The sequence below is a fragment of the Pelodiscus sinensis genome, chromosome 18 (genome assembly GCF_049634645.1).
Source record: "Pelodiscus sinensis isolate JC-2024 chromosome 18, ASM4963464v1, whole genome shotgun sequence".
Taxonomy (NCBI): domain Eukaryota; kingdom Metazoa; phylum Chordata; order Testudines; family Trionychidae; genus Pelodiscus; species Pelodiscus sinensis.
This window is the reverse complement of record NC_134728.1, coordinates 2067911-2081649: the sequence shown is the minus strand read 5'-3', so window position 1 is coordinate 2081649 and position 13739 is coordinate 2067911. Positions and strand designations below refer to the sequence as shown.

At 45.5% G+C, this 13739-nt stretch overlaps 1 protein-coding gene across 2 annotated transcripts in view; it reads left to right on the top strand.

Annotated features, from left to right (window-relative positions):
• Nucleotides 1–13739, top strand: part of CSNK2A1 (casein kinase 2 alpha 1) — a 38745-nt gene that overhangs the window by 20014 nt on the left and 4992 nt on the right. For both annotated transcript variants that reach the window (XM_075900887.1, XM_075900888.1), the window contains 8 exons: nt 3043–3247; nt 4656–4767; nt 6095–6196; nt 7032–7082; nt 8436–8495; nt 9961–10044; nt 11430–11540; nt 12792–12893. In XM_075900887.1, the coding sequence (XP_075757002.1) occupies nt 3147–3247; nt 4656–4767; nt 6095–6196; nt 7032–7082; nt 8436–8495; nt 9961–10044; nt 11430–11540; nt 12792–12893 (723 nt within the window). In that variant the 5' untranslated portion in view covers nt 3043–3146. The remainder of the gene's footprint in view (nt 1–3042; nt 3248–4655; nt 4768–6094; nt 6197–7031; nt 7083–8435; nt 8496–9960; nt 10045–11429; nt 11541–12791; nt 12894–13739) is intronic.

Sequence of the window (13739 nt, the reverse complement as noted above, 5' to 3'; positions counted from 1 at the left end):
AACACTGTTCCGGAAAAGGGCCAGTGTAGACAGCCCAGTAGTCTTTTCCAGAAAAAAGACCTGATCGCGAAAATGGCGATCGGGGCTCTTTTCCGGAAAAGCACGTCTACATTGGCCACAGACGCTTTTCCGGAAAAAGGGCTTTTCCGGAAAAGCAGCCTGCCAATGTAGACGCTCCTTTTCCGGAAAAACTGAAAACTGAATAGTATTCCGTTTTAAGCAGTTCTGGAAATTCATGCCAGTGTAGACACAGCCACCCAGTTTTTTAACCTTTCTCCATAGGTCAGGTTTTCTGAACTTTATCACTTTTATTGCTCTTCTCTGGACTCTTTCCAGTTTGTCAACTTTAGGAAAAAAGTGTGGCACCCAGAACTGGACAGTTCTCCAGCTGGGGCTTTACCAGAGCTGAGTAGAATGGGACAATTACTTCTGGTGCCCAGCATATGACATTCCTGTTAATACACTCCAGAATATTAGCTTTTTTCACAGCTGCACCATATTACTGACTTGTATTCAATGTGTGATCCACTACGACTCCCCCTGATCCTCTTCAACAATACTACAATCTAGCTAGTACCATGCTTTGTAGTTACACTTTTGATTCTTTCTTCTGAGGTGTAGTGCTTTGCACTTCTCTCTAGTGAATTTCCCCTTGTTGATTTCAAACAAGTTTTCCAAGTTGTCAGGGTTGTCTTGAATTCTAATCTTGTTTTGCAAAGTGATGACAGCCCCTCTTGTATTAGTGTCATCCAGATTGGATAAGCAAATGTCCATTCATTATCTGAGTTATTCATAAAAATATTGACTTGAACTGAGCTTTATGGGCCCTCATTAGATACACCCTCCCAGTTTGTCAGCAAACCATTGATAACTACTTTTGGAATATGGTCTTTCGACCTGTACATGCCAAGACCTTGAGGACCAAAGGAATGACTGTTGTTACTGTGCTGTTTATCTTACATTAATGTGTCATTGCTGATTTTTGTGTGTAGAGGGTGTCAGTGTTGGGACATTTGTGCAGAAGAATATGAAAATAGCGTAGAAGTGTCTTTCTTTTAGAACAAGAGGAACCTGGGACAACTTTACAGCACAAAATAGAAATAATGTTCAAAGGAGTGTTGGGTTGACTTCAGTAACTTTGTTGCTGTTAAGTTGCCTTGGAGGGCCTGGTCACATTTTGAATCTACTAAACTTAGACTTTTATTTCCTGAGAAAGTAAGAAAACTATGTTAAAAAGTCTGGTTATTTCTGGTTGGCACCAGCCTTTTCAGAGAGAATTGTGGTCAGTAGAAATTATCCTGCTTAGTTATGGAAGGACCTTGCTCTGAAACAAGTATCGTAAGGCTTTTTAGACACATTATGGGAGGTCTAATGAAGGTGATTAAGTTGTATCTAACTACATAATGGAGGAGTTTATCTAGTTATTAGCTAATTCCTTAAGAGTCATGGAGAAGCCACAGCAGTGACTCAGGGCCGGTGAGTCTATCCATTCCACAAAATGGATCCATGTACAGTAGACTTCTAATTATCTGGAATCTTTGGGACCTAAGTGGTGCCGGATTATCGGATATGCCGGACTATCAGGAGGTACTATAAGATGGTTTTTTATATATATATATATATATATATATATATATATATATATATTACCCTTTTTGCTCGGTTCAGCTGCTTGCCTTGTGACTCCTTTTTTGCCAACACTCACTCACTAGGCTCTTGCCATTTTGATGCCAGACTATTGGGGGTGCCGGACTATTGGAGTTTTACTGTAGTAATTAAAGCATAGCTCCTGCACATTAGCCTAAATAAAATGCTTGGATTTGGGTCTGTTTCTCAGTGGGTAAGATGAAGTAAATTACAGATGACAAGCACTGGGAAGCAGTAGGGAAGGATTTGGTTTACTGCAGGATTGTTGGCTGAGACACTAAGCATCAGTATTTTTGTTCATTAACATTGTCTCCACGGTGTCCTAGATGCTTTAGGGGTAAAAAGCCATAATCTCTGCCTTGAGGAGCTCTCACTTTAGATCTAAAACTGTTTTGAAAAGTGAAACGTGTGTAAGTCTTGATGTTCTGTGACTCTTTCTTTGCTTTTTACAGACTTGGGATTTGTTGGATGTGGAAAAATCAGGATAGGAAGTCAGGACCCTTGCATTTCTAAACTTTTACTGGTTTTCCCTGGTATTTTAGCAATAGATGGAAATTATTTTGGGATTAGTCTGGAATTAGATTGAAACTCCTGGGCTTGAGAGTAATAAAAAGCAAGCATAGGGACAAGGGGGAGTCAAAATAATTGTCTAAGCCCGTGGTGTCCAGCCAGTTCTGAAGCAGTAGCCACTAAGCCACATAATTCTGAAAATGTAAATAATTTTGAGAGCCAACTAACCACACTCAATCAGCCAAACTGCCATATGTGGGTAGTGTGTTGGACACCACATGTCTAATCCTCTTCTTTCATGCATATTTTCACTGCAAAGTAATTAAGTCAAACTATTTTTGCTCCCAATGCATTTCTAATTCTTAGACACAATTATAAGTAAAGGTTAAAATATTTAAATACAAAATATTGATGTAAATAGTCTATTCCAGAAAATCTGTCCTTCATTCCCCTGTACTATGCAGCATCATTTATCACTGCATTACAGATAGATGGTGGATTCTAGTCATATATGTTATCTTGTCGTGTGGATTGGGCTCTTCAACACACTGTGACTTGGGCATTGTTTCTCGACTGGAGGATTAAGGAGTTGGATGTTGTGCTGCTTTCAGAACATGGTTGATGTGAGTCTGTCGTCTGACCACGCTGCATTAATTTCCATGTGCAGGCATGAAAGTTAGAAAACTTTTTTTAAAGTGAAATTTTGAGTCAGCCAAAACTGATAAGCTAGTGTTACTTCCCACTTCCTCGGGCCCCGTGAGCAGGAAAATGCTCCAAGGAACAACCTATGTCCAGTTTCCAGTTCTGCTGGACAGCTTTTAATGATTACATTTAAACATTTTAATATTACCTTGAGATTTTAACCTTTGTTCATTTTTTCTGTAGCTGGAAAAATCAAAAGGCCCCACCCAGACATTCACCCTGTGTCCGGCTTTGAGATCAGAGGCTCTTAAACACCTAATACAACTCCACCCAGCAACCTGTCCGACATGTCAGGACCCGTGCCAAGCAGGGCCAGAGTTTACACTGATGTAAACACGCACAGACCCCGAGAGTACTGGGACTATGAGTCACATGTTGTCGAATGGGGGTAAGTGTTTTCACTTCGTATTGACTGTGCTGGGCAGGGTTGTCCTTATGGATCTGTCCAAGTGGTGTATGGGAAGCTAGCCGATCGAGCACCTAGAGTGCTTAAGGTTATTCTATTGATTTGCCAGTGTTCTAGTGTGAATGGTGTGTGGTAAGGTTGCAAGTTTTGTTACCATCAACTCTAGAAATAGCACAGTGCCTTGCATAGTGTCTGAAACATTTTCTTGTGCCACTATTTTAAAACCTCAGCAGCATAAAAACATTTTGAGCAGCCCCCTCTTTCCTTTAAGTTAGCTGCCTTTCAGTGCTGGTAGAAAAACTAAGATCTTATCCCTGGGTGAATAATTTGAAAAGCTGTCAAGGTACTTTTGTAAACCGGGTGATAATTGAAGAGACTTGCATAAGACTTTTTTTTTATGATGTCTTTGTGTCAGTCTCATTGCTCAGCTCTCTGCCAAGTCTGGAGAAGTTTTGTATATTTCATTCAAAGGAATGGAGTGCTAAATTGAGCTTGTAACGAAAACCTCCCAAGATTCAGATAGCATTGGTTCCAGCTAATATTGCTGCGTTGCTGCTTTTACATAGCAGCATCTGGGCTGTGTAGGCACTTCCCTGAGCCTGGCCTCTGAAAAGAATGTTATCTTCTGAGCAGAAGCCGTGCCCTACACTCAGTCCATTTGAAACAGGTTTTATATCCGTTTTAGTGCTGTCTCCCTTAGTCATTTTAATTGCAGTTAACAGTCTACATTTGATTTTTGTGATGTGCGTGGAAGTCCTGTACATCAAGTCTGTGCTGGAAGGGTCACACACATGCATCTGGGATGGTCTCAGTTGAAATACTTGATTGCCCCAGCCCCACATTCAAGGAGATGATCGGGAACTGGGCCTATTTTGTCACTTGTTCAAGGAGAAATTGATCAGCTCAAGTGAATGTGGTTCTTGTGACATCCTAGGACATAAATCCCCCATCCAAGGAAAGATGCAAAACAGACAATGACAGTGAAAGGTTTCCTCTCCCAGTGCGCTTCATCCCTGAACAGGACGGGCCACTTCTGAGGGTGAGGGTAGTTGTCTGCATGGCCCCTTTTATCTTTGACCCCTCTCCAGGTAGGAAGGTGGAATTCCTGTTGTGTAGGAACTACACAAAGACCAGGTCGTTACAGGTAGGCAGCTACCTGCTCCTCTGGTCGTTACTCACCAGGACTGAATTTGTACTGAGGTGGAAAGGCAAAGGTCGACATTTCTCAACTAGTCCTTGATCTTTTATTCTAGAAAGAGGAGTTCAGTCAGCAATTCTATCTAGCTTGTCTAGAAGGCAAGGCAGAGAGCTGATGTCTGGAGAGGACCGTTTTGTGAGAGAGGACTGATTGAGCTCCTTGGGGGGACTCTGTGCTTGTATCTCTTCGCAGAAATCAAGATGACTACCAACTTGTTCGGAAATTAGGCCGGGGCAAATACAGCGAAGTATTTGAAGCCATTAACATCACAAATAATGAAAAAGTAGTCGTTAAAATCCTCAAGGTGAGCAAGGGACCAGGTGGAAGGTGGAAATCTCTCCCTGGGGTACGGTGAACATAAAGTGCAGAGCTTCGAATAGGACATCTGAGTCTCCTGAAATAACTCGGTTATAGGAAATCTTACCCTGTGTGGCACGTGGAACCCCTTTGTTTCCTGTAACTCTGCACTAGATGCTGTCAATCCATGCCACCCCTCTGCTTACTTACTATGTCAAATCTGTCTACAGAAGACCTCTGCTTGAAGCAGCATCTGTTTCTGTGCCTATCCTTCCAAGGTGCTACCCTGTCACGGTGTGCTGTCATGGCTTTCTCCCCCCCCAAATTAGGGAACGAGGATTTGTTTAAGATCATTGCTGGTACACCAGACCTTCACTTTTAGAGCTGAGCTGCCGACATCAAAGGGATGATTCTTGCCCTGTGAGATGCAGTGAGCACTCTTAGGTAGTTCCCCCTTCTGAGCAGAACAAGAGTCAGGCTGGAATTGTTCCTCCTGAAGGCCACTGATTAGCTAAATTTTAGTCAAAATAGTCTTGCAGCACCTAGGAGACTAACAAAAAATGTAGATGGTATCACGAGCTTTCGTGGGCACAGCTCACCTCTTCAGATGAAGAACAAGTGGGTTGTGCCCACGAAAGCTCATGATCCCATCTACATTTGTGTTAATCTGTAAGGTGCTGCAGGACTATTGGTTGTTTAAGTTTTTCCAGTTACAGACTAACATGGCTCCCCCGCTGAAACTTCTAAACTTTAGTGACGACTAACCTCAGAGCATTGCTGACATTCTGTAGAGAAGAAAAGCTTAGTTAAGGATGCAAATTCAAGAGGTAGGCTCTCAACTGCTAACCGCTAAAGACCCTGGCATGTTGTCTCTGGCTAATAAAAGATTGTTAGCACCAGAACACAGATATCTTAGATCCTTAATTGGTGAACTATCGAAATCCATTGTTTCTCAAACTTGTATTGCTCGTGTTCCACTCAGAGCTTGCTGATCACATGGTGCTATTTTTCATTTCCATCTGTCTGATCATATAGGTAATTAAAAATACAAAAATCTCGATACTGCTATTCAGGTCATAAGTGGCTTTAGCTGTGGTTCTCACCAGGTGATTGATCAAGGGAGAGTGGAAGGAGAGGTGGTGTGCTGTCACATATTTGAGAAACCTCCCCCTTCCAATGCATGCAAAATCAGATAATGAAACTGGGAAGGTTGGCTATTTAACCTCCGGGTTCTGACAGCCACTTTTGAGAGACAGATGCTGAGTTCCAGTTTATCCATTAATCTTGCTCACTGGAATGTTCTGTTTTATCAATGCTTTGGGTTTTTATTTCAGCCAGTAAAAAAGAAGAAAATCAAGCGTGAAATCAAGATCTTGGAGAACTTGCGAGGTGGTCCCAATATAATCACTCTTGCAGACATAGTAAAAGACCCTGTGGTGAGTATAACTGGCTTAGGGATGAGGCTGAAATTGCTGGGTTGGACTTCAGTGCTGGCCTGTCATCACTATGTTTTCCCCTCTTAATTCCTGTTTTTAAATTGGTTAATCAGATCAGCCTTCTAATCGGTTTAGCTTCTTTCAGAGGGGGCTGGGGGCGGGGTGCTCGGCTTCCTGCCGCCACTGCCAAGCAAGTACAGTGAATTGGGAGGGTGGCAGAGCAGAGTGGAACAGGCTGCTGGGTCTCTCCAGCTCCCACCACCATAGTGAGTGCAGGGAGGGCTCGACCCCTGCCCCAGGCCCTCTTGTAATCCCCTGGCTTGCAGGGAGGGGGGTTTAGGGAAAAGGGTGCATGGGACAGGGCAAGGGTGGGAAGAGGTGGGATGTAGGTGGAGCAGAGGCGGGGCTTGGGGGAAAGGGTGGAGGTGGGATGGGGCCTGCGGGGGGAAGAGGGGAAGGGGTCCCAGACCCTGCAAGGCATGGCCCTGGCTGGGGGTGAGATTGAAATAGCTGTCTCTCTCAGGAGGGTGGATTTTTCACACCCTTGAGAGGCATACTATGCCAATGTTACCTTTTTGGTGTAAACTATGGGGCTGGTCACGCAGAACAGAAATGTGTGAATTCTTTCTGCAAACACAGGGCCAAAGTAGAGTAGTGATGGTTTCAGCTGTGCCGAATCTGTGAATCTTGGAAAACAAATGAAGTATATAAATTATCCAAGGGAGAAGAGATTTTAATGATGATCAAAGGAAATGACCAGATTAACTCATAACTATATACACAGATTGCTTATCAATGATTCAACATAGCTAAATACGCCTTCCTTTCTTCCTAGTCGCGGACTCCTGCTTTGGTTTTTGAACATGTAAACAACACAGACTTTAAGGTACAGTCTGGGACATCTGCTTGCAATTGTGTTCTTTTCCATTTGAAAGCCACCCCCCTTAATTTTTATTTATGGAGAGGGACAAGTACCTGGGTCTTGGACAGGTAGTTCGGTGGCTGTTTCCTTTTGACACATAGTCCTGGAATTAAAGATGCCTGATCCTGGGACAAAGGTTTGTAACTTGCCCATTTGTCATGTCTCAGTAGTACAGCATGCAATAGAACGCAGGAATCTCAGCCCACGTCCCATTCTGTTAAATGCTTCTTGTGTATCTCCCCAACATGCGTCACATTTGCATTCTAGCTCAGGTTCCAAGCAGTAGTTTGCTTTTACTCCTAATATAAAACTTCTTGCCTTGCTTACTTCCCTGATTTGAAAGGAGAAAATGCATGGTTCTGTGGGGAGGAGTTACGTGCTTTTTGACCTACCTTTGGAGTTATTTACTCCTTCACATAAAACAAGGACCAGGGGTCACCCAACGGAAGGAAGCAGCAGCAGATTTAAAACAAAGGAAGTACGTCTTCACTCAGTGACTGCCATCCCGTGGAACTTGTTGCTAGGGGACTTTGTGAATGGCAAAAGATAACTGGGTTCCAAAAAGAATTAGGGTTCATGGAAGGAAAGGTTTGTTAATGCAGTGGTCCCCAGCACGGTGCCCGCAGGCACCATGGCACCCCCTGGGCCTTTTCTGTACTCCTTCTGAGTGATCGGGGCTGGCCCCGCCCCTGGGCACCCGGTGCATGAGCAGCCCTGCATCCGGCAGCCCCAAAATGTTGGGGACCACTGTGTTAATGGCTACGCACCAGGATGGTCAATGATGCAGCATGCTCCAGGTGCCCCTAACCCTCAGACTGCCAGAAGCTGGGACTGGCTAATCCAGAAGGGATCAGTCAATTGCCATGGACTGTTTATTCCCTCTGAAGCATTTAGGTTTGACCACAGTTGGAAGACAGGGTAGTGGGCTAGAGGGACGGTTGTTCTTACCCACTATAGCCACTCTTCTGTGAACACCACCTGGAATAGTCTTAGTTCTGCAGAGGTCTTCAGCCTCTGAGAGCCAGCCTGCACGCCGTTGCTTTTTCTGACGCTGCACTGACGGGCTGCAGGTGTCTGTAGGAAATGGAACCAGAACTGCTCTCCTTGACAGGGAGCTGTACTCACGCTGTGTGGTACAGCTGAGTAATGGGAGGAACGGGGAAGTGCCGGAAGGCCGGTGGGTTGAGGAAGTGTTGCTACTGCTGTGAATGCAGTTGGAGAAACAAAGCTGCAGGAATCTGGTTGTTTGATTCTGTATTGGCATGACTGTGATCTCCTGCTGTGTTCTTAAACTGAAGCCATGTCTGTCTCCCACAGCAATTGTACCAGACATTAACAGACTATGATATTAGGTTCTACATGTATGAGATTTTGAAGGTAAGTGGATGTTCTCCAGTTCATCGATTTGTATCAGTTTTGTGTGGATCTGAGCTTTCCCCCTTGCTACAGTCCTGCGGTCGTTGGCGTGACTAGTCAGTGATGGAAAACAAACGCAGGTGGAGACAGATCAGGTCTCTGAATGACACAAGTGAGAGGGCTGATGTCAGGGTCACAGGATCTGGCCTGTCTTGTACCCACATATTCCAACTAGGAGTGTGTTTAAAAAAAAAAAAAAAAAAAACCACCACACCCCAACAAACGGTTAATAATGTAACTGTTAAAAGTGTTCATGGTTACATGCAGCTGGCTCCCTGGAGTGGAGCCAGGAGTCGGTGCACACCAGCTCCCGGTGCACGCAGGCTGCTGGCCCCAGTCCTGGGGAGCCGGTTGTATTGCAAGCTCTGCAGTATAAGGTTTATATTACAGAGCCCGGGGTGCAGGGCAATAACAGAGCCGGCAGCTGGAAGCCAGTGCACGGTGGGAGCTAGCTTATGCTCACCGGCTCCCAGCTGCTGGCTCCACTCCCAGGGAGCTGGCTGCCTCCCCCTGCTGCAGGCTCTGAAACAGAGCTAGCAGCTTAGGGCAACAGCTGACTCTGAGAGCGGGTCCAGGAGTTGGGGTGTAATTATAACAGAAACCGATAAGCTGAACCTTTGAAACAGTTACACTCTTACAGCCCTAATTCCAGCCCTGGGGGATAGAGGGGCTACTGCCTTTGAATTGTGGGGTACATTGAGACAAGTTGAAATACTAAATCATAGATGTGTGCATACAGCCTGCGGCAAAAGGGGAAATCTTGGACTGGGAGCTATTATATACTGGCTTCCTGCCTTGATGTAGCCTGTGAACTGAGTGTGTTTACAGCACAAAATCCTCTTGCATATGCATATTGGGAATAAAGTTCCTCTTTCCCATTTTGTAAGCGTGTTTAATCCTTGGTGCCTCATAGCTCTGCTTTTAGGGCATTATTGAAATTTCACTTACATTGGGAAGCATCCGAGTTAAAGCTAGAAACATTGCTCTGCCCAAAACATATTGATGGACCTATTTCTGGGGAGAAGGTATCAAAAAGGAAGCTCTGTAGGTTTTCTTTTTAGTAGGAGTCTGACTTGAACAGATCTTTGTTGATGGTCAAGATTCCGATGTGAAGAGATTGGAGTATGTATGAAAACACTTCCCCATTCGCTGGGTTTGAAGAAAGCTGTATCTCAGACATTATTCCTATATCCAGTATTAACTTGACAAGTATTAGGTGCATCAATCTGTTGTCTGAAGTAGGGAGTTACCTATTTGTGGAACCCCTCCTGCAGGTTCCTCCATGCCAATGCATGGGAGCTTTGTCAAGGGGAAGATCTCAAGCAACACAAAATAGTGGGGTTCCCTTGTGATTTCTACATTGGTGCAAAAGAAAGCTGATTACCTGTATTGAATGACGTCGTCTTTTCCTCTGTGCTGTACACAGGCTTTGGATTACTGTCATAGCATGGGGATCATGCACAGAGATGTCAAACCCCACAATGTCATGATTGACCATGAGCACAGAAAGGTAAGGAGCGGAATGCTGAGTGGGTTTCAGTTTTTCCTTCAGTTCTACAGCCATCGCTGTGCTGTAGTGCTGCAAGAGATCAGGGCTCAAAGTGGCAGCTTTTCCAGCATGTGAATAAATTCAAAATGGAAATCTGTAAACGGCCTTTAGACAACGAGGAGTCCTGTGGCACCTTAGAGACTGACAGAAGAAGAACTGGAGTGGAAGTTAGCGGCAGAGGTGTATGTATATTGTGTTAAAGAGGCTAATCAAGCCACTTCTCCAGTTTCATCTGATGAAATGGGTTCTACCCATGAAAGCACATGACTTTATAGATCTGGTACTCTCTAATGTGCCCCAGGACTCCTTGTTGTTTGTGCAGATACAGGCTAACATGGCTACCCCTCTGAGACTTTCAACTAAATAGCTACAGTTCTGTATAAAGTTCGTGATGGTTCTTCCTCACAGCCATTCACCCTGCTGTAATGTTCATACTGTAATGTGTATTAGGGATGTAAGCAACCAGTCGACTATCCAATAAGCATATGCTTATCGAATAGTTAACTAGTGACTCTACTAGTCGCTTCCCCTCCCACTCCTCCGCCACTTCTGTCAGAGAGAGGCAGCAAGGGTGGGGGGAGCAGGAGCTGGCTTAAAAGCCTGGTCCCCCCCCCTCTCTCCCCTCCCTTCCCCGGCACCATCTCCACAGTGAGGCAGGAGAGGCAGAGACGTAGCAGAAGACCAGGTGCAAGCTGGGACAGCTGATTCCTGGCTCACACCCGCTGTCATCCCCTAACGGCTCTTAATACGTTTAAAAGGCAAAGCTGCAGCAGGGCCTGGAGCTAACCCTTCTGCAACTTTGCAGTCCCCCTCCACTCCTTATCAACTAGTCAATTAGCTGATTAAACGCCATTTAACATCCCTAATGTGTATAGCTAAGGGTGATTACGTGTACATACGTTCAGGATTGATTCCTCTGTGTGGTTGGAAATATGGCCACTGCTTTTACTTGCAAGTCTAGCTGTGCTAATGATTATAACGTGGTTCCTTTGTCCCTCATAAACTACTCTTCTACGAGATGCCCCTGCTCTCTTAACCCAGACAGAAGCAGCTTGTGCTAAGAAATGTTTCCTTCCTACCATGTTAGATCTTGGACCTGAAATGCAGGGCTCCGGCTTGCTCAAATAGTCTCAAGCGTGTGGGAGATTTCCTGCACAACGATAGAGCAGTGTGGAGACTAATCCTCTATCAAGAATCAACACACGTGCTTGTGATCTCACTGCTAGCTGACCCAATGTGTGTCTAAAACGTTCCCAAATTGCAATTTTCCGAGACACACTGTGTAAAAGCATTAGAGAGCCAAGGCCCTGATTAGGCCTTTTCACCTTTTCCTCTTGCATTTCTAGCTGAGGCTAATAGACTGGGGTTTGGCTGAGTTCTATCATCCTGGCCAGGAGTACAATGTCAGAGTGGCTTCCCGATACTTCAAAGGGCCTGAACTCCTTGTAGATTATCAGGTAAGAATCAAGTGAGGTTCAGACCCAAGTTGCTTTGCTTTGGCTTATAACAGGGGTGTCCAAACTTTTTTCAAAGAGGGCCAGATTTGAAGAAATGAACATGCGTGAGGGCCGTCCCCGCACTCTCAGCCCCAAGGCGGAGGGCCCGTGGGGTTGGAGGCGGGCGGAGAGCGCAGGGCACGCCGGCCTCACGCTGGCCCGGGGGCAGGGCGAACCCGCAGCCGAGCGGGGGAGCGGGGCTGCGGACGTGCCCTACAGGGCAGGCTCTAGGACCGCGGAGGCCATGGGCGGCGGCAGCGCGGCCAGAAGCGGCGCGCTGAGCACGCCAGTTCAAAAGAGCGCCGGGGAGCCAGGAGAGGGGGAGGAAGCGGGGGCCATATTAAATCGGAACACGGGCCGCAATTGGCCCGCGGGCCGGACTTTGGACATGCCTGGCTTATAAAAAGTAGGAGACTAAGGAATTAGGACATCTGAAGACTTGTCAGAATTCAAGAACCAAGGCAGGGGGGGGAAAAGGGTACTTGGCACCAGTGGACTGGAGAGGCGAATGTATCTAAGAGGCTCTAGAGAAAAGCCAAAAAACGTGTAGGCTTGCTTCCCTGATTTCAGCAGCAAGGGAAGATAAGGGGACCAGCCTTGTACTAAGGAAGAGCATACAAAGAATTGAACTGGATTCATGTTTACACGCAGGGTAACCGAATGTATGGCATACATTGCTAAGCGAGGCCATTAAAAGTCTTAGCTAGGTTATTGCTGTAGTTCATTTTACCTACAGGCTGTTTCCATTGTGGAGGGTTACAGACTGAGTGCTGGGGACGGAAAGGTTTTACTGGCCCAGCACTCCCGGATTCTGTTCTGCTTCAGGGCCAAGCCAATTTATTCACCGGCCACTTTTTCCTAGAGGGGAGGTTTCTAGTCTTGCTTGCCCTACATGGCGTTTCTGGCAACCCAAATGCACTGCCAGTTGATCAGGTCCCTAGTATCTGCTTCCAGTGAGTGAACTGAGCTGTGGGAGAGCTCCAGTTCCATTGAGACAGAACGAGAGAGGGTATCTGCCACTGTTCTTTTAAATGCCACAAGTCCAGTCTAAGCCAGACAATGTTTTCTAGGCTTGCGTGGTATGAACATGTTTCATTCTTTACTCCTAACATCATCTGGCCGATCTAGTATATGGACAATGCTCTCACTAGCATTGGAGTCACTTAGGAAGTTAGCTTGCCTGAAGGAGTGACTTGTCTTTGCTTTTTCCAGATGTATGACTATAGTCTGGATATGTGGAGCTTGGGTTGCATGTTGGCCAGTATGATCTTCCGAAAGGAGCCATTTTTCCATGGCCACGACAATTATGATCAGGTGAGTTTGGCAGGTGCAATCCCTATAGGGATCCGGTCTCGGGGTTGCATTTCCAGCTGCTACAAAGAGGCTGAAGAATTAGCATGTATCATCACTAGTTTTCTTCATCTGACACTGTTTGGCCGCTCGTCAATGTGTAACATTTATCTGCATGTTAAATAGAAGCGTTTGGCTAGAAGGGGATGTACATCAGTTGAGCCCTGTCTCAGCAGGAGTGTCTGAAGTATTTGTCCTCATCAAGAGCACTGGTTGTATTTAGCCTAGTAGATAGTTGTTTCAGAAAAATGGCATGGACGTATGGAAAGCTACTGACTTCACACTAACTTCCTTATTTATCCCGTTGAGTACTTGGTACCAGAATTATATATGTTCTAAGACCCTGGGCCAAAACTTTCAAATGGGACACGTCTAAAATTAAGCCCGATTCACTTGCCGCTCCCCTGGATTTCGGTGCCTAAACCAATATCTGAAGTTACAGAACGTCGGCTGCCTTGTTCAGACCTTCGTTGCAAAGCCCTTTCAAAGAGTTCATTGCCCTGCAGTTGCTCATTCGGGGCTTCTGCTTTTTTTTCTCCAGTTTTATTCTTGCCTTCCTACACAGTTGCTATTTTGGGAATTTTCCTCTGCAAATTGGATTAGAATATTGCACGCTCTCCTCTAATAGTCTGCCATGACTGACAAGAAGAACGGGAAATTGGTATGGAAATGGTTGCAGCGTTTGTGACCGGCTCTATGCAGTCTGGGGAGTAGAAGCCACAAAAGACCACCTTTGAACATGGACTCAGCGTTCTGGAATAGCACTTCGGTGCTCGTAAGGGCATAGGCTGTGTTACTTTCATGCTTGTT